General features: G+C 37.3%; 2 protein-coding genes across 27 annotated transcripts in view; one reads left to right on the plus strand and one right to left on the minus strand.

Annotated features, from left to right (window-relative positions):
- The window catches only part of DCP1B (decapping mRNA 1B), a 54157-nt gene that overhangs the window by 12225 nt on the left and 21602 nt on the right, over positions 1 to 20330 (minus strand). The window contains exons 4-5 of the mRNA XM_004773750.3: positions 6212 to 6278; positions 3450 to 3585 (exon numbers count right to left, since the gene is read on the minus strand). Of these exons, the coding sequence (XP_004773807.1) occupies positions 3450 to 3585; positions 6212 to 6278 (203 nt within the window). The remainder of the gene's footprint in view (positions 1 to 3449; positions 3586 to 6211; positions 6279 to 20330) is intronic.
- CACNA1C (calcium voltage-gated channel subunit alpha1 C) overlaps positions 8866 to 20330 on the plus strand; it is a 735043-nt gene continuing 723578 nt past the window's right edge. For 10 of the 26 annotated variants that reach the window (XM_045071755.1, XM_045071769.1, XM_045071791.1 and 7 more), the window contains exon 1: positions 8868 to 9402. In XM_045071755.1, the coding sequence (XP_044927690.1) occupies positions 9264 to 9402 (139 nt within the window). In that variant the 5' untranslated portion in view covers positions 8868 to 9263. Of the gene's footprint in view, positions 9403 to 20330 lie in introns of all 26 variants that reach the window. The other 16 variants (XM_045071757.1, XM_045071772.1, XM_045071751.1 and 13 more) reach the window with 4 other exon arrangements.

Here is a 20330-nt window from a genome sequence, read left to right on the forward strand (position 1 = left end):
GAAGGAGGAGAAAGAAAGTAATTTTTGTTCAGTATATGCCTTTTTTATTTATTGGCCATTGTTGTGCTGTCTTCACAGAACCTAAGTTCCTGGAAGGCAAAAATGTCACCATTTGAGACTGATCGTTAGGGTGCCTAACATAGTACAATTAGGTAAAGTATAATGAATTGACAGTTGCCAAGTTATTAGATGTCTTTTAACAGCTGCTGAAGAATTAAGCAAAATGGAAAACTAATACAGAAATCGTTGTTACTGACCGCATCTGGGATTGAAGCACTTCTGTCCAGGCCCTCTGATTGAAGGACAATGAAACTGTGATTAATGCATATTCCTAGGCATTGAGTCAATCAACAACCATTTATTGAGCACATATGTGCCAGGAACATTGGAGGCGACTAGGCTTATGAAGATGAATATAGGGTGTTTGTTCTCTGTGCTCGAGGAGCTCACAGTCTACCCATCAAGGGCAAGCCAACCATCAAATCAAAGCCAGGCTGGAGAAAACGGGCCGGCTGTCCTTTAGCATGCCCCACTGCGTTCAGGACTTTCCTGATTGCTCCTTTGTCATGCCGTTTGATTTGTTTTCCGACTGCCCCTCTTCCCTTTCATTTTTAGTAAATTAGTTAAGTTTAAGAAAGCTCACGATGGGGATGGAACTAGAGGGTATCATGCTAAGCAAAACACGTCAGTCAGAGAAAGACCAATACCATATGATCTCACGTGGAATTTAAGAAACAAAACAGATGAACATAGGAGAAGGGAAGGAAAAATAAAATAAGATGAGAACAGAGAGGGAGGCAAACTGTAAGACTCTTAACTCTAGGAAGCAAACTGAGGCTTGCTGGAAGGTGGGATGAGATAATTGGGTGATGGGTAGTAAGGAGGGCACTTGATGTAATGAGCACTTAACTAAATTGAATTTAAATAAAAAATGAAAAGATTCAGGATCAACAATATATATTTCAAGGTGGGGCTACAAAGTCCACATTATATCACATTAGAAGACACATGTAACTGATTATTCAACCTTTAATGGCACTGGTCAGTGGGCTCACGTGATGGTAGACTGATTTTCATGGTGCAGTTTCCATCAGCCTTTCTAATATTTACATTACTAACGATCATCGCTTGAATCGCTTATTTTACTAGCATGGTTTTAAGTTCTATCATTTCATCTACACTCAATAGCTGGAATTCTTTGGTAGAGAAGACTTTACCTCATCAACCGGGATCATGTGGCTCCTCTGAAAATTTGTCTCTCCTGGTCAGACAGGATAAATGTTTAATTCCTTCCCATTAACTACCAATTTTCAGAGGAAGGCGCTGGTATCTTAGTACCTCCAAGAACAGACAATAATTACTTTTTGTCCTGTTTTATATTTTTGGTCTGCTTGCTCACTCATCACCATGAACTCAGAGCTTATATGTGCTCAGTGTGTTTCAATTTACTGTAGTCTTTCTTGTTGATGTCCTTACTCAGTGGCCGCTTCAACTTGATTGCTGTGCCCCTTTCATAACACCCTGTTTACTTGATTTTCCTAAACCCAGACATGGAATTGGAAATTTCTTTAAAGAGCTCTGCTACCTTTTGGCATGAGGGGGAGAATAGTATTTAGTAACAATAATCTGGGGGCCAGAGGTGCTTGCTGCTCCTGAGTTGTCACTTATTTCTAGGTCTCTTCAGGGAAAAAAGTGAGTAACTACATATTTAAGAAACAAAATATGAACTAACTCTTACATTCCAACTTAAAATTTAATGTTAGATGGTTTTAACTTAATATCTTTTTACACTGAAGGTTTTGTTCTGACCGCATAAACCTACTCATTTATTATATCCACGACAGCTAAAAAATTACAATGCCCATATTACCATTAACAATGAAACCACTGAATGAAGTTTACAATTTCTTTGCAGTTCTTTTTGTCTAAGGGTATTCAGTTCAAATATGGGGTTCTTTTTTTTATTTTATTTTATTTATTTATTTGACAGAGAGAAATCACAAGTAGATGGAGAGGCAGGCAGAGAGAGAGAGAGGGAAGCAGGCTCCCTGCTGAGCAGAGAGCCCGATGCAGGACTCGATCCCAGGACCCTGAGATCATGACCTGAGCTGAAGGCAGCGGCTTAACCACACTGAGCCACCCAGGCGCCCCAAATATGGGGTTCTTAAGTCACTCCCCAATTTCTTTTCTAAGTAATTATGCCATAGTATGATATTCAGTTGTGTAATGTTTATTTCAGCTGGTTTCTAAATTCTAGGTTTTAACTGTCTTTTGTTTTCTTGATTTTCTTTTTTCCCATGTTTCTAGAGAGTGATAATCTTCAATTCTCAATTTTTATAATAGCAGTTTATAAAATTGAGAAACTAACCCTCCTATTTACTTAGGTATAAACATTTCTTTTCACTTTGCTTGTGTTTTTTTAAAACCAGGCAAAACATTTATTTTTTTATTTTTATGTAGTTGAGTTAATTTGCCTTTGGGTTTTAAGGCAGAGTTTATTAGGAAGACTTCTCCTTTCTAGATTACAAAGAAATCCATACAGATTTTCTTCTGGTGTTTGAATGGTTTTATTTTTAACATTTATATTTCTAATACATTTGGGATTTATCCTGGTATAAATCCAATTTTGTATTTTTCCAAATGGCTGCCACTTGTCCCAATATAATTTATTTAAATATCCACTCAAACAGCTGATTTGAGATTTTCATCTTTATCATGTCCTAAATTTCATATACACTGGGGTGCCATTTGGACTTTCCCACCTGTCCTACTGGTCTATCTGGCTGTTTATGCATCAGTAACATCAAGACCATACAGTTTTAAGTGCTTACGGTTTAATGCCTTAATATCAGACAGGTAGAGCTTGTTCCCCCTTCTCTCCCATCCGATATTGCTCTTGTTTGTCAAGATTTTTCCCACTACTCTTTCTTACATATTTCTCCATATGAACCTGCTAGTCAACTTGTCTGGCTCCAGGAAAGAAGAAACTGTCTGTATTTGTTTAGGAATCATCTTAAATTTGCAGATTAAATAGAAGTGAGTGCTTTAAGTTTTACCTTCTTATCTAAGATCAGGACATAACCTTCCCATTTGTTCAAGTCTATTTTTACGCCTGTCAGGAGTGTTTAAAAGTTTTCTTCATACAGGTTTTGCTCATTCCTTGCTAATTTTATTCTGAAGAATGTTATATTAATAGCTGCTATGGTAAATGGGGTCTTCGAGTAAACCTTCTGATTGGATACTGTTTGTATATAGGAAGGCTGCTGATTTTTTAGTCTACCTTTAATCCACTTAAAACAAACGGTATTCTTTAGCTCGCTAAAAACAAATAGAGATTTGATTTTTCATTCGATTTTGTTTGGTGGAAGGAATAGCACTAACCCTTCTCCCACAAGCATGTTACCACTGTAGGATTTAAGTATGTTTCACAAAAGAAGACAAAAACTCACCTTGGTGTATTCATCTTTGGCCTTGGTGAGCATTCTTAAGATATCTACTTCCTTGCCCTCTCCTGAATTGAGGATCATTGGGGAGTTTCCTGTTCCACCTCCCTGATGGGCTTTCAACTGTTCATACTGAGTTAGGCTAGAAAAATAGAGGGGAAAATCCACACAAGAAAAACAAACTCAACACAAATGGCTTATAAAACCATCTAATTCCCATCCACGTGTTTTTATGTTTTTTTAAGATTTTTTTTTAAGATTTTATTTGTCAGACACACACACACACACACACACACACACACACACACACACACACACACACACACATACAGGGCACACAAGCAGGGGGAATGGGAGAGGGAGAAGAAGGCGCCTGGCTGAGCAAGGAGCCTGAGGCGGGGTTCAATTCCAGAACCTTGGGATCATGACCTGAGCCAAAGGCAGATGCTTAACTGACTGAGCCACCCAGGCGGCCCCACTTATTTTTATCTTGTTATAGTCATAGTAGAAGTATGACTGCTCAGGAAGTGAAAGAAGAAAAACGAGAGTTGAGGTCCTGAGTACTAGCGGAGGTCCCAAGTGACTATGCGTATGAACCCAGGGGAGGGGTGGCCAAACTACGGCCTGAAACACTCACTGATCAGTTTTTTGGTTTTTTTTTTTTTCCAGAAAAAGTTTGCCAACTCCTCATTTGGAGCACTTGAAAGGACTCATTTAGAACCCAATTTAGAGTTCTCAAACACTGAGCAAACCCCACAGCAAATCGAGATCCACTCCCCCTTTTTGTTTCAATGTGCCTTGTACTCAAAGCAAAATCGACGTCAGCAACTCAAATCCTATAATCCTCTGGCAAATTATAAACTGTGAAGATTTCATTCTAGAAGAGGGGGCGTTAAACAAACAAACAAACATCCCCCCCCCCCAAAAAAAACCAGAGCAATGAAGAGTGTCTTCTGTTTTCCTGAAAACAATACAGGAGGGAGACCAGATCACTCCTAGATGGTGCCAGGTGACATTGAGAAAAATATTTTTCCTTCTGTGTACTTTGACTTTCAGCTCAGATTTTTATAACGGCCATGTCATTTATGGTAAAAGACACCTGAGAATTTATGGGAAGGTTTAATTCTAACGGAGGAGGAAGGGCTCGGAATCTACACTTATCAGCTGCTTATTGCTAGTCAACAATCAATTTCCTGTCCCTGCTGTTAAGTTAACTACTGCCGAATGCCAACAATTTGAACATGGTCTTTCGGCTGAGCCGCAGGGCATTTTTTTCATCTATATGAAATCCTGCTATTATGATCCGTTGTATGGTTTACAATAACATGAATGTGTTAGGAACTAGTGGTGATGGGGGTAAATACCAGTTTGAACCCACTTAATCACCATCTGTAATGTGAGCTGGTTACCTACAATTAGCTATCATCACAGGCTAGACTTTCAGAAGCCTATTCATAAAAAAGTGTTCCCCACATTTCATTTTTGGGGGTCACTTTTTAGTCATTTCATTGCCCCGGGATTTAAAATCGGAAAATGGGTGCCTTCACAGATGGAGATGTTTTGTCCAATCTGCGTAGACAGCTGCCATATTGTGTGTTCGGTGGAGCCGGGTCACCGGCTGAGATACGGCCTGGGTAGGAAACCGATTTTGTTCCAAGGCTCTAAACCCTCCCCTAAAAGCAGGGAATTAATTGCCTCTCAGGGAGCAGCCTCGGGGCTCAAGGACTGATCAAAGAGTTGACCAGTCACAGAGGAGACAGCATGCTTACCCAGGCCTCCCTTTCAGTGCAGTCAGGGAGTCACGAGTAGGACAGTCAGACCCTGATTTAACTTTCCCAAAACGCGGGCAAGACAAACCACAAGGCATCAAGAGATTAAAAGAAAGAGACCAGCAACAAAAAAAGGGACTGCCTACTGATCACTAAACCAATACTGACTCCGATATTTCCAATAAGACTGAAAATAAAGTCTATCCTGAGTACTCACAGCATCTGAGACATGAGGAAACTCTGAGCTCCCACAACCCTGGATATGCAGTTATAGAAAGGCGTTTAGGGCCGGAAGGAAAGATCTTAGAGAAAGTGTAGCAGCCTTTAAAATGTTCTGAATGTTCTTTTTACTGTCAGCTATACTGATAACTTTTCAGAGAAAAAAAAAAACAAACCTGCTAATTTACAAATGAGGAAAATACTGAAGAAAACTGCCATCTGGAATAATTCATATTATAGGTATTTCCCACAAGCAGAACAAAAAATGAGGTGAACTATTCTACACGATAAGTCTTACCTAGTGAAAATATGGAGTAGGAAAAGAAAAGTGAAGCAGGGAGAATCGGAGGGGTAGACGAACCATGAGAGACTGTGGACTCTGAGAAACAAACTGAGGGTTTTAGAGGGGCGGAGGGGTGGGGGGAATGGGTGAGCCCCATGACGGGTATTAAGGAGGGCACGGATTGCATGGAGCCCTGGGTGTTATATGTAAACAATGAATCTTGGAACACTATATAAAAAACTAATGAAGTTCTGTATGATGACTAACAATAACACAATAAAAAATAAATTAATTAAAAATAAATTTTAAAAAATTTAAAAAATATGAAACGTGTGACTTATATTTATTTTTCCTTTAAGTAACTGTAAACATTTTCCTAGCCACAGTGGAAAGGACTGCCGTAAGAGGTGCATTCTGCTTAGAGTATAGTGGAGTTACACTGAGAAGCACAGACAAAAGCATCAGGTCCAGAAAATACTTAGCCTTTCAGCACCTACTTTTTCATTAGCTCTGCAATTCTTTGGCATTCTTCCTTATCATAAAACCAAATCCCATAAATGGACACTGCAAAAAACACATCAAACAAATTATGAGCACCTTCAAAACTACAAAATGGAACTTGAAGAAAATATGTACTCATTGATAAATGAAACCCACCACCGGAGTTTAAGCTGGAAAACCTAGTGTTGGAATTGTCTAAGCCCCCAGAGAACTCTGAAGTGTGGTCTTACACATATGCAGGGACACCCCCTCCCCCATAAAGTGTGCCGTCCTCAATAATATAGCACCTGAATATAACAGGCATTTGGCAAATGCTTCTTAAATGAATGAATACAGATTGCAGATGAAGTCAGAATTTCAGAAGTCCTGGCTTTGAAACATCACTGTGACCAGACTCCATTTGCACACATATTTCATCTTTACTGTGAAGTATCCAGAAACCTGATGCACGAAATTAGGCCTACAAACCTCTCTCCCTCCTCCTCCTCTTCCTCCCAGGAAAATGTTCGCCAAGAAACTGGCTCTGTAAGCTCTGAGTTAGGACACAGTGCAGTAAAAAATAAAATTCAATAACAAATCTCTGACTTCAAAATGCCTGTATGGAAAATTTACAACTGTTGAAAGATGAGATGTAACCATAACTTAATCATTTAGCAATGAAAGAAAAATGTGGTATAATGGAGCTACAGATTCATATAACAATTTTCAGATAAATTGTATACTTTAATATGTGCCTATCTATATCATTTTTATAGCAAAGGCTAAACAGTTCCAAAATACATTTATAAAGATCTACTTGAGGATCTGGTGGTATTAATCATATAAATAATGCATTAGGTACAGATACATTTTCAAATGCTTCATTGAAAACAGCAGCAGTGTTATAATAGGGAAACAAAAACGAACAAAATATATTTTTTTGAAGGAAAAACCTCTTAAAATTTAAACATTCAAAATATTTAATTTTCTGAATGTTATTTGGTCATTAAAACAGCTGTGATGCTTTGACAATTTCTTTCCCCCAACCTGACCAATGCCTCAGTGTGGGATTTCTGCTTCTTGTCAGTAATGATTCAGATAACAAAAGCTTCAGGAAATGTCTTCCTAGTGCTATTTTAGGCAGGTATGTTTAAAAGGAACTCCATAAATCTGAATTACTGACTTGCCAAAAGATGGCAACGGGGTTTTAAACTTTTTGTATGATTAGTGTGCCAGGATTTCTTACCAACCCCCATGTGAGGAGGAAAAAAAAAAAAATGGAAAGAACCCTCCAGCATTCCTAGAATAAGACCATTTTATTATCTTAGAAATACATACACATATTTCTCTTTAATACATTGATAATCTTTTTTTTTAAAGATTTTATTTATTTATTTGACAGAGAGAGATCACAGGTAGATAGAGAGGCAGGCAGAGAGAGAGAGGGAAGCAGGCTCCCTGCTGAGCAGAGAGCCTGATGTGGGACTCGATCCCAGGACCCCGAGATCATGACCTGAGCCAAAGGCAGCGGCTTAACCCACTGAGCCACCCAGGCGCCCCAATACATTGATAATCTTTTGGAAAAAAGAACATCTGAGTTCTGAAGCCTATGTGCCTTACTATCAAAAAGTAATTCTTCGATTCAAGATCATTAAATGTGTATCTTAAAACTTTTCATTCAAGATTGTTAGCAGCTCATCCCCACCAACGTCCTACTCTGTCTGCCCACAGACACTGTGACACACTAAACTGCCCTGGCTTATATCTCTGGCAGCACAAGTACACTGATCACTAACATTCAAAGACAATAAATCTGAATATGTTTGTGTCTTATGGTGGTTTTAATCTTAGTGATAAAACTAACAGCCACGTCTGCTCTTTTGGTTCTGGTGATAACTTCCTTTTCGGGGAGATTGGGCTTTTTCCAAAGCTATCAGGTAGTGGTAGGTAGCAGGGGAGAAAACCACAGCATGACTAGGAACCTCCGGGCCCAGTGGCAGCATGGAACCAGCCATTTGTGCCTAATCTGTAGGACATATTCGTAGAAATGCTCTGAGTATCATTTGTTTGTTTGTTTGATGTTACACATTTGTGGCATTTGACGTACGGAATCCAGTTTTCATAAGAGCAGGATGCCAAGGCAACTGTTGATACAAGCAGAAAAGAGTCTGACAATGTCATTACCATGAAATAACTGAAATGTAGATTTAGGGAGGAAAAATGCTATGAAAACATCTTTCAGATGTCAGCACAGAATGAAGGAAAGACCAGGTTTGTAATGACTATTTAAGACATTGTGGAGATTTCCTTAGGGCCTGACCATTTATCTCTAAAAAAAACCCCATGACTTCAAGAGTAAAATGGGCTCATTTTGAAATGGCATTTTTCATTCCAGTTCATACTTGGTTTGAATATAAAATGTAACCAGTCCGTGGAGAAAAAAACAGATTTACCGACAGTCCTGGCTACTGTCAAACTGGGCCCAAGTTTTTTTCCCTTAAAATAGTTTTGCGACTTGCGCTGCATTCCAGCAGGAGCTGGCCACAGTTCCATGAACGTGCACATTCCAGCCGAAGTTTTCTGCCTCTTAGGCTCAAGGCCTCCCAACCCCTGGACAAACCTATCAGTCTTCTCGCACAAGAGGGTATATCAAAGCAGCTCGTGGTGATATATAAAAACCAGAGATCATCATGCCTCAGGGAGGTGATGAGCTGACAGGCTGACAGAAACCATTAACTTCACATTTCAATCCCAGTTTTCCTGTAAAAGACACTGGGTGAGATGCCCGTCCTTCTGGAGGCAGTGAGTACGGCAAGCAAGGAAGAAAAAAACTTGGTTGAAAAGAACCCAAAAAGAAGGTGTGGTTTTTCGAATTCTGAGTCTGAAAAAGTAATCACAGTGACCTGAATTTGCAGCGATGGGGACCTGCCATGTGGACCTGTGGAACGCTGAAATGTTCCTCTGGGAATGACCTCTGGGCTTTAAGAAATTACAAGGAGAAAAGCTCGTGGAGAGGCTATTTATTTACTTGAAAACAGTGACCTATTAGTACACATCTGGAAGTTCAGCATGCTTCGAGCCTTCGGCCAGCCCACTGCGCCCCCATACCAGCCGCTTCCCAGTCACCCCAACACTGGAGCAGAGGTGAAATTTAAGGGCACTCTGGTGCATGAAGCTCAACTCAATTGCTTCTACATCCCACCTGGAGGTAAGAAACCCAAAAGTGGGATAAAGACTAGGAAGAACAGGTTGAAGTGTACTCCAAAATATTCTAATGACCTCTAGAATGTGTGACCTAAGGACTCATCTTTTTGGTGGTCCTCTTCGTATTTAATCCAAGACTTTTCAACAACACGGTTGTGAAATTTTGCCTAAAATTGCACTGTTGTGGTCTATCTCATGCTTTGGAAATTCTCAGTCAGAAACAAATCCGGTGTTTGGGGCAACAGGCAAGGTAATACTGCCTTTACATAGCTACTGAAGCATCAGTTTTCCCTCTTCCTTTTTTAATTCTGCGTGGATGATTAAGGACAGCCAAATCTCTCTCTTAGATTTCATGTCTGAATATCATAGGTACACACAGAAGACAGAACAAACTGACTGTATCTGATAATGGTATTTTCTTCTTTTTTGATTTCTTCAGCAGAAAAATCTAAAGCTGTTAAATGTTAAGAGGCTAGTTAAGAGGTCGTCAGAGGCAATATCAAAATGTCCTTAAATGCACATTCATTTAGAATTCTTGGATTCTCTTTAGCATGGAGCGTGAGTTCATTCTGGATGTTCTTTGGGAATTGATCTCATCTAGTTTATGTTCCTAACAAATATTTCTATACAATCTGTTCTTTGAAGGCATTTATCATTTGTTTCATATTTTACCCAAAATATCTTTCAACACCAGATCATGAATGGTAGCTTGCAATCTTCTAATAATGATTCATGATAATATTTGTGCAACTTTAAAATATAAGGCATATTCCCATGCAGTAAGGAAGTAGATAATACATAATTACATAGGTAAAGTTTAAATAGCATGAGAAGGATAGCTGATTTGCTAATGCTCTCCTTTCTCTCTTTCTTTAATAATAATTTCACTCAAAAACATAGGGATATATATTTCTTAGTCGGGATGCAACAAAGAAGGCACTTATATTCTCTTTTCACTAGGAAAACTATGGAAATGTGGCAGCGTAAATTATACACATCTCTTCAGCACACTTAAGGGTAAACCAAAATTTTAAAATTCCTTCAAACCCCATTTGTCTCATCAAGTCTTTCCCAAACAAGTGGAATAATAATCCCAATGTAAGAACCAAGAACATCTAATCAGACATTTGATGTAAACACTTGTTTTTGAGACTATGCTCAAATATCCTATTTCTTGATTTATGGTGTCATTTATCTACTTCCAGTTTCTGTAAGACTGACCAGATTGATGATGACTGGTTACTGGTATTTGGTAGTAAGCACACACATACAGCTATGACCCCCCTGAAAGACCACAAGATGGTTAAGAAATTAGAAAGTTAGAAATGTGAAGTTTCAGAGCTGGTAGGCAGTTCAACTTGTGTGTAGTTGTAGTTCAACTGTGTTGTAATTCCGTGTAGAACCGTGTGTAGTTCAACTGCCTATTTCACTAATGAGGAATGTGTGACCTCACAAGGTGAAATGCCTTAGTCAAAGACATCTTGACTGGTTCCATCTGTTTCTCTGAAATACGCTTCTCCCCCAGCCTTACAAATGAAGTTAAGTAAGAACAGAAACAAGTTTTATATTTGACTGAGTTGTAGATTTAGTTTTAAGAGACAGGAATGGGGCTTTTCTAAACCCAGCTTCATACGGCATCTTAAGAGGAAAAAGGCAAGATGGAAGGGAAGGAGGAAAGGAGTATGGAAGGAAGGAAAGGAGAGGGAAGAAAGAGGAATCAGAGACTTCTAGCATTGGCCAGACTTCAGGGCAGTTGATTGCTAGGACAGCAATCACACTACCCAAGTCCTGGCAGCCACAGATGGGAAACACAAGCTATGTTTGGTGGCTCCATGTTAACTCTGTACTTCTAGCCCATTTGGAATCCTTTGCCCTAAAAATTATTTTCTTCCTCATGTTCTTTAATGCCTTTAAAGTAGTGTTCTTTCATTCACCTTCTGCCTTAGCTCTACTGACCAAACACGGACACAATCTTGTAAAACAGAATCTTCACTGGCCACAGAAAGTCTACATAGCATTGTTATCTTTGACCCCTGGTCTGGTTCTTTTCATATGACATAGTTTTACTGCACCTCACAAATCAGTAATCCCATGATCTCAAAATATTGGAAAGTTCGCAGTAGATGAGAAGCAGTTTCTATTTTATGGGTGACTAATCCTCACAAACATTTTGGGAGAAACAGTGGAAAATCTAAATAAATTCTGTGAAGTATAACAACCTTCTTTCTAAAGAACTTAACTTCATTAGAAAGTTAATGCCTTAACCAGCAATGACAAAAACAATTTCTCAACTGAAGCGTTATATGAATTTGGATTAAATTAACATGTATCTCCAGCTATAAAATAGCATTTATTATTTTAAAAGAAAAGGATGGATTTATCTTTTAAGACGTTTTTATTTATAACAAATGCATGTTATGTCATTAGACCTTCCTAATCTCCACAGAGGTCATTATCCTCCCAAAATGAGACTCCAGAGGTCTGCTGCTGGCCTCAAGTTCATGAAGGGCCAGATGGAATCTTTTTCATGATACACTAACTTCCTGATTTTATTTATTTCAGGGGACAGTTCCTTTAATCTAAGAGATTTAACAGAGTAAATAACCATTTAAAAAATTAGGAAGCAGAAAAATTAATAGGTAATAATAAATATAAATAGGACAACTTACTCTGTTTTGTTGGTCATTTAAATTTCTATTTTCTTGGGGCACCTGGGTGGCTCAGTGGGTTAAAGCCTCTGCCTTCAGCTCATGATCCCAGGGTTCTGGGATGGAGCCCCATATTAGGGTCTCTGCTCAGCGGGGAGCCTGCTTCCCCCTCTCTCTCTGCCTGCCTCTCTGCCTACTTGTGATCTCTCTCTGTCAAATAAATAAATAAAATCTTTAAATTTATATTTTCTTTTTGTTCATAACCCTGCTGATTAACTTCAAAATCTCCTAGACCACAAATAACAAACATGGGTTCCCCAAAATGTCTTTCCCCCCTCTGAGCTAATAGTCCTCCAGAAGACTCAGGTTTTCCCATTCTTCTAGGGATAAACAGCCTCAACTTTTCTGTTATTCCTTTAGTTTTTTGGTATATCCTTGGATCCCCCCCACCAAAATCCAAGCACATCATAATTAAGTATTTACACAACTGTTTCCCCACTAGACTCTGAGCTATAGCATAATGAGTAGAATGTGGTAAATATTCAACAAATATTTGCTGAGTTGAACTGAAATCAGCCTTCAAGAGCTTATACTATCAATACTCCTTGTAATACTAGTATTAATAATTATCACTATTCTGGGCTAATTACACATCACAGACCAGATGTCCTAGATCTTCTGTATTCAATGAACACAATCTCTACCAGGGATTACAGCATAGGGAGTCTCCTCAGAGTGCTCCTTTATTTCTCCTTCTAACTGAAGTTTATTTAGCTTTAAACATTTGGTAACCTTAGGCATTAGTATTGTTGATGGGATTTTCTCATTAGGAGATGAGCTCCCTAGGACTGTATATTTATATTGATCTAGCACTATGTGAGCTAAAAAATGTATTCATTTTATGTGTATTTATTATTACAACAATTCTACCATATACCAGTCTTCCTGATTGAATACCTGTCAGGCCCTGGCAACTAACAGCTCAAAGAATGCAATTAATCTGCAAAATCACTTGCATTTATCTTCAAAGTATAACTAATAGTACTTCGATCTAACAGAAAAAAAGAATTCAAATTCCAGTCATGTGTGATAATAGTAATCTGAAGCTTAGATATACAAGTACCTAAATTATCTTAATAACATAAGATTTATATGCAATGTCAATTATTCTAGCAACACACTGAAAACATACTATCTTAAGTGAATCTCAGTGTAGCATATTAAGTCTTATCTCACACAACTGTAGTTTGCAAAAATACATGTTTAACCTAAACATAAAATGGTATTTCTATAGGTTAAAACCTGTTCCAATGAAAAGCAGACTTCCTCATACTTGAATCAGATTATTTAACCAAGTGTTTAATAATGATAGGAATAGCTTTGCAGAAAATACCCTACCTATAAAGTATATGATGAATGAAAAATTTCCAAGATTTTATATAGCTGTGGCCTACTGAGAAGAGCCAAATACTACATATTGATTGAAGGAAGTGAGCCAGAGTTTCTGTACTTTTTCCAATTTGACCTTAATCTATATTTATGGATATAGGCAATACTACTTTCTCCAAAGCCCTCTATGTTATACACAGCTGAAGCATGTTTTGGTCCCACTTGAATTAAATTAGCGCTCTAAGGCTGTACATAGGATAATTCTGACATAAATTCTTGGCCAGAATTGTTTTCTTTCTCCAAAACCCACAGGTACATGAAGACTTGCAGTTTTTCCTTCTGTAGGTTAAGAAGAAATTTAATCCAATAGTTTCAAATTGATTATTTGAAACAATTTTCTAAATGATTTTTGGACAAAAATCCGTAATATAAAAGACCAACTCTGAAAGAGCAGATAGGAACACTCAGTGTAGCCATAATGAGCACTTACTATATGCAAAGCACTGTGTTAGTGTAGGAAAATGGGAAGACACTTCACACAGTAAGCATTTCAGAATGTGTTTTGGAATCCAGTTTTTGCTCTGCCAAGATTTAGACTTCTATCATGCCAAACTGGGCGCTCAGAAACAAAATAGAAAATACAGTCTCTCTCCAAGCCACAAATGTAGTGTATGAATCCAAATAGCATCACTATGCAGATGTTTCTTTGGTAGAAATCAAGAATCTTTAAAGTGTTTATGGTTCAGGATAAAATAAAAGTGACTTCATTTAATTTCACACTCACAGGGTATCTGTGTATCACCTTTGCCACACGGGTACTTCATCTAACCATGCTTGACTGCTAAGTCAAATAAGTTTCGAAATGCTTATACAGTTTCCCATTAAATTCATGTGATGGTCCTATATCCAGTGAGTCCCCGAATAATCAATGATGAAAGTCTGAAGGCTGCGTAAATTGGGTGGTCAGGGTGAAGAGAAGTTCATCTATCTCGTGTGTGTGTTTCTAGGAGCTACCAGGTACCACAACAGCACACAGTAAAAAACAAGAACGTGAAACCTAGATGTACCACGTGGCTAAGGAGTGAAGTTTTACTATACTTGAGGCTTTTCAGAGCCATCTTTAATTGAGAGGATGCCAGTTATTTAGATTAATAGTGTCCTTTAGAGTTTAGATCTTTTCTTTTCAGCATGAATTGAGCATGGACAGAACAAAAGAGTAATTCTGGGTTAAGGTCAGAGTGAAAAGTTTCATCACTCAAGTCACAGCAGATGTGTAACCCTTAATCATATATTAAAACACATTAGCTTTCTGAGCAATGATGCATAATAAATAGATCAATTTTTCAGTTCGAATGGCAAAGGAGACTTAGAGTCAGATTCAGGGACCACATTATAATTTTTAAATTTTGGTGGTCTTTCTTTCTCACTAAAAAGCACAGACTTCTAGCTGGTAAAAAGAATCCTTGGTTCTCTAATGCAACCAATGATGCCCTCAGGTATAGCTTAAGAGCAAGACTGTATAGGTTACCTATTCTAATTGCATATGAAATGTCAAATTCCTCGTCTCCCATTCCATACTGCACATAATTTGAATGAGTTTACTTTAAGGATCTTGTATCACTGGACAGATCCTTAATAGAACATTTTCTTCTTATTCCTGCAAATACTAAGACTGCCTAGCACGAATGTCAAGTATTTTTAGCCATATAATTACTTTAAAGATGTTTCTTGACTCTAGAGGGCTTCAGGAGTTCAATAAAATCCCTAAAGTTGTATGCATACAAAATGATGTACATATATAAAAATAGACATGTTTGGAGGTAGGGAAGTACAAAGCATAGACTCCCCTCCCCCAAGGACAATGCCTGTCACATAACAGGCAATTAAAAATTTTGCGGGGGCAGGCAGGAAGGAAATTAATCAGATTCTCAAAGGGATCTGTGACCCAAAGAAGGTTAAGAACTACTATTTGAGGATCAATACACCACTAAACACCTTCGAATGGAAAAATAAACTCTCAATTATCTATGGGCAGAGAATGTGACTTTCATTTTCTTAGTAAAAAATTTACACAGAGTTCACTTTTAACCTTTCAATTTGCTTTTGTAATAATTGCCTGAACTGATTCCAAGGTTAAGAAAACAGATAATAAAGTTTCAACGTCTTAGAATTCGTTAAGTTGTAAGACCTTTTATTCCTTCACGTGGCCTAAAGTCTAGGAGAGGGCTTAAAAAAGAGACTTCGTATCCTCAGCCATAGTAAGGATGAACAACACAGTTCCACTTCTGTTACTGCTTTGCATCATTAGCTTGAGAGGTGGAAATCCCTCCCTCTCTTCCTCCCCTCCCCTCCCTTCCTTCCTTTCAAGTAGGCTTCACGCCCAGTGTGGAGCCCAAACTGGGGCTTGAACCCTGAGGTCAAGACCTGAACTGAGATCAAGAGCTGGACACTTAACCTACTGAGCCATCCAGACACTGTGAGAGGTGGGACTTTCGATCTCTACCATGAAATGGCCAACAGGGAGGAATTTCAGAAACCTGAGCTACTTTTCGGCTCTTTCTCAATTATCCCAAGCATAACATCTTCAAAGCTGAACAAAAACATCAGTCATATGTCCATAGAGGACAATTCTAGGATTAATATAAATGATTTGGGAATTACTTTAAGTACATTGTATGTATCTATTTCTTATCTAGATCTGTTCATTTTGGTGGTTATTTGGTGCCACAGAACAAAATATTAAGATGTAGTCCCTTCCCTTTGAAATTTATTACTCATGCCACTGCTTTCTCAATAGCCTAGATAATCAATAATTAACCCATTAGTGGCAGTATAGTGAAAGAGAAAATATTTCATAACATGCATTGTATAGTGAGCAATGTTGTTTCCAAATTATGACCTACCTTTGTTTGCAAATTTGGCTTTCTTACTGCTATTATTTATCATGACTATGCCCAGGTACATTTCAACTGGAGCTTTGGAAAAAATTAAAGCCTACACCTTGCAATATCCTTTCGAGAAGCCATCAAGAAAAATATTATTAATTGCTTACCATATGTTACTTGTTTACTATATATTTTGTTCTAGGAAAAGGACTGCAGGAGAAATGCTAGGGCTTTCCTCTGCCAGAAAATTGACTTCAAAAAAATGATTCTTAAAAGGGAAATGGAAAGTTAATTCTTTTCACTCAGGAAAAAAAGATTACGTTGTACAGGTTTTCACATATTTGGCAAAAAGAAACCTTTCTTCTTTGGTCATGTGGAGAAAGTGGATGGCCCAAGCCAGAGGAAAGGGGTCTTCCCAACAATCTGGAATTCCCAACAATCTAGAAACTCAAATTAAACTATTTCCATCACCTCAAATTACTTAAAACTTTCAGTTGAGGTCAAATTATATGAAAGGTTTTGGTATTATTTGTTTAATATCCCGAAGATGTGTTTTAGAATAAGGGCAGTTCTACAACCAGGTCAAGGAAGCCAAGATACAAACTTGAGAAGAGTTAGTATAGCATTCTAATCAACTTAGAAGAAGAGATCAAAATAAGATGAACTGTGGTTAATAAATGCTAGGATAAAACAGAAAGGCCACCCATGAAATTTAAGTATTCATTTATTTAAGGTCTTCTTTGATAAGGATCAATTATTTCTACTTTTAAAAATTGAACAATATTTTATATATGATAAAAGGCACAGAACTTAAAATGTTTTGTTTGATGAACTTTAGCAATAATACACTCTCAGGTAATCAACCACCCAAAACAATACCTAAAACATTGTCATCCTCCTTACCAGACAAAAACTACAGCACTTCCACCACCAACCCAGCAGACGCAATCATTTTCTGCCTTCTATCACCATAGATTGATGTTGCTTGTTCTTAGACTTCATATAAATGGGATCATACAGTAGATGGCTTTTTTTGCTCAAGTTGTTCTTGAAATTCATCCACGTGTTGAACGATTGGTAGTTCATTCCTTTATATGTGTGTGTGTGTGTGTGTGTATAAAATAATGTCAGCTTTTAAAATTTTGGCCACTCTATTAAGTTATGCGGTATCCTCATAATTTGCATATCCATCCAATATGTGATAAGCATACAAAAAAGTGCGCAACAATTAGTTATGACAAAATGCAGATTAAAACCACAGTGGGATATTACTTCAGAACACCTAGAATAGCTCAAGTTAAAAGGAACAGTGTTAAGTGTTGACAAAGATATGAAGCAATTGGAACTCTTATACGTTATTGGAAAGAGAATAAATAGGCACACAACTTTAGAAAACTGTTTGGCAGTATCTCTTAAGGCTAAACATCTTTATACTATATATAAAGTGGTTGGCAAAAACGCAAAACAAATAAGTGCATATATCTACCTAAAAACCATGGCCCAGAATCCTCATGGTAACTTTATTCACACTAGTTCACAACTAGAAATAATTCAGAAACCCACCAACAGGAGAATAAGATAATAGATTGCCCTATTCTGATGCACTATTCTGTTGCTACACAGCAACAAAAATGAATAAGCAATTGATACAAACAATAACTTAGAAGTTCCTGATGATTATTATTGAGCATCTCTTTATTGGCTATTTATATACCTTCTTTTGTAAAGTGTTAAATATTTAGCCAAATTTTTTAAAAGATTTATTTATTTATTTGAGAAAGAGAGACAGAGAATGCAAGGGGAGGGGCAGAGGGAAAGGGAGAGAAACAGACTCCACTGAGCACAGAGTCCGATGTGAGGCTTGGTCTAAGGACCTTGAGATCATAACCTGAGCTGAAGTCAAGAGTTGGACACTTAACTGACTCAGCCAGAGCCCCAAATATTTTACTAATTTTTAAATTGGGTTGTTTGTCTCCTACTATTGAGTTTTAAGAGTTACTTATACATTCTGGATATAAGTACTATGTCAGATATATGAAGTGTGAATATTTTTTCCCCATCTGTGGCTTGCCTTTTCATTTTCTAAAAGGTATCTTTAGAAGAAGAGAAGTTTTTGATTTGATGAAAAATTTCCCTTTTGAAGGGGTACAACTTATCATTTTTATTCTTTTATGGTAAATGCTTATAAGAGTCAATTTAAATCTAGTGTTTGGTAATACTTGTTTTTAACCATTTTTGATAGACTGTTATAGATTTAGTTGCTTCCATAAACATGAAAAAGAATTTATTTAACTCTCAATAAAATATCTATAGCATAAACCTTACTGTTCAAGCACATGATTGTGGTTTAACAGAGCCATAAGGCCCTATAGCTCAGGGGTTAAAGCACTGGTCTTGTTTAACAGGGCCACTAGAAATTAGGAACATAACCTGTTTTCAAGTATCAAAATTAAAATACCAACTTTGGCATAGTAAATAAATTTAAATGTCAAATTAGAATGTCTCAATAAAAGTAAAACAATTTGAAGGAAAATTCCATAAAATGTTTTTTAAAACTTAAATTTTTGTAAAGAACTTTTATGTAAGTTTAAATTAACATTTTCCCACATTATATTTCTCTTCCTAGAATTATTACATTTCTCAAGATGAGGATACCTGAATTCTCACAAACTGCACTTTCTAGGAACTTTTAGGTAAATGCTACTACTATCTATATCAAATCAACCTTGAGGAACAGAGGAATGCTTATGTAAGCTGCTGAAATTGTTTAGTATTTCGAGTTTCTATCCAGGAACCACCCAGAGCTTTAAGTTATGTTTATTGTCTGTTTGATAATGCCCTAAAAGAAAAGACTGATGAATAGTTGTGAAATTGTTGTTCAGGCTTTATAGGTTGTCTTGAATAGAGCAATCTAATAAAAACACTTTGGTCTCATTGCAAATATTTAATGGGACACACTTAATGCAAGGAATTAAGTGTTGCAGGGGAGTAGGACACTTGGCTTGTAGGAGTTTGCACCCTAACAGAGAAACCAAGACATATAAATATAAGGTAAAATATAAGAACTAGTAAGTGCCTGTTGTATATTTCCAGCTCAGCATTTAGATTATTTTGAACATTTATGTTTATGTATCTGTCTTGTTTGCTAGTGTAGTTTACTCTAGGAGGGAAGGAATGTGTCTTATCCATTTTTGAATTCTCAAAACCCATTAGAGTATGAATCAGTATCAAGAGACAAGTGTCCAATAAACACAAAAGTCAAGTTAAGAGTATATGTTGCAGCAAGAAATCACAGCTAGATAGAAAATTATAAAAACATTAGGGAGAGGTCCAGTTTCAGTTGGGTTTTGAAATATGAGAATTTATATGGCAGAGATTAGTCAGGGCGAGAGATTAGTGAGGGTGAGTACATTTAAAAGCATGGAAATAAGAAAAGAGTATTCTGGGAAAGCATTTAGTTGTGTTTGGTTAGAAGACAAGTGTTTAAAAATAATAGTGGACGTGGCTGGACAGGTAAATTGGGACCTGACTATAGCAAGCTGTAAACATGTGTAAAAATGTTTACCTGGTAGGCATTTAAGATTTTGAGCAGGAAAGTAACCTGATCAGACTTAACACTCTAACAAGATAAATCTAATAGTGGTTTTGGATGGAGGGGACAAACCCATTACAAATTATAAAGCTACTGCTATATCATCTTTTTTTTAGGTTTCTGAGCTCAATTTGCTAGTATTCTGTGTGTGTGTGGTAAAACACAAATAACATGGAAGTTACCATTTTAACCATATTTAAGTGTACAATTCAGTGTATTGAGTACATTCACGATGTGCACCTATCAGTACCATCCATCTCCAGAACTTTTTCATCATCCTGAACTAAACCTCTGTACCCATTGAAAACTAACTCTCCATTCCCTCCTCTCTCCAGCCCCTGGTAGCCACTATTCTACTTTCTGTCACTGTAAATTCAACAATTCTAGGTCCCTCATGTGAGAAGAATCATACAATATT

This window comes from Mustela putorius, unplaced genomic scaffold, assembly GCF_011764305.1.
Source record: "Mustela putorius furo isolate JIRA1106 unplaced genomic scaffold, ASM1176430v1.1 tig00003988_pilon_pilon_pilon, whole genome shotgun sequence".
NCBI classification, from domain to species: Eukaryota; Metazoa; Chordata; class Mammalia; order Carnivora; family Mustelidae; genus Mustela; species Mustela putorius.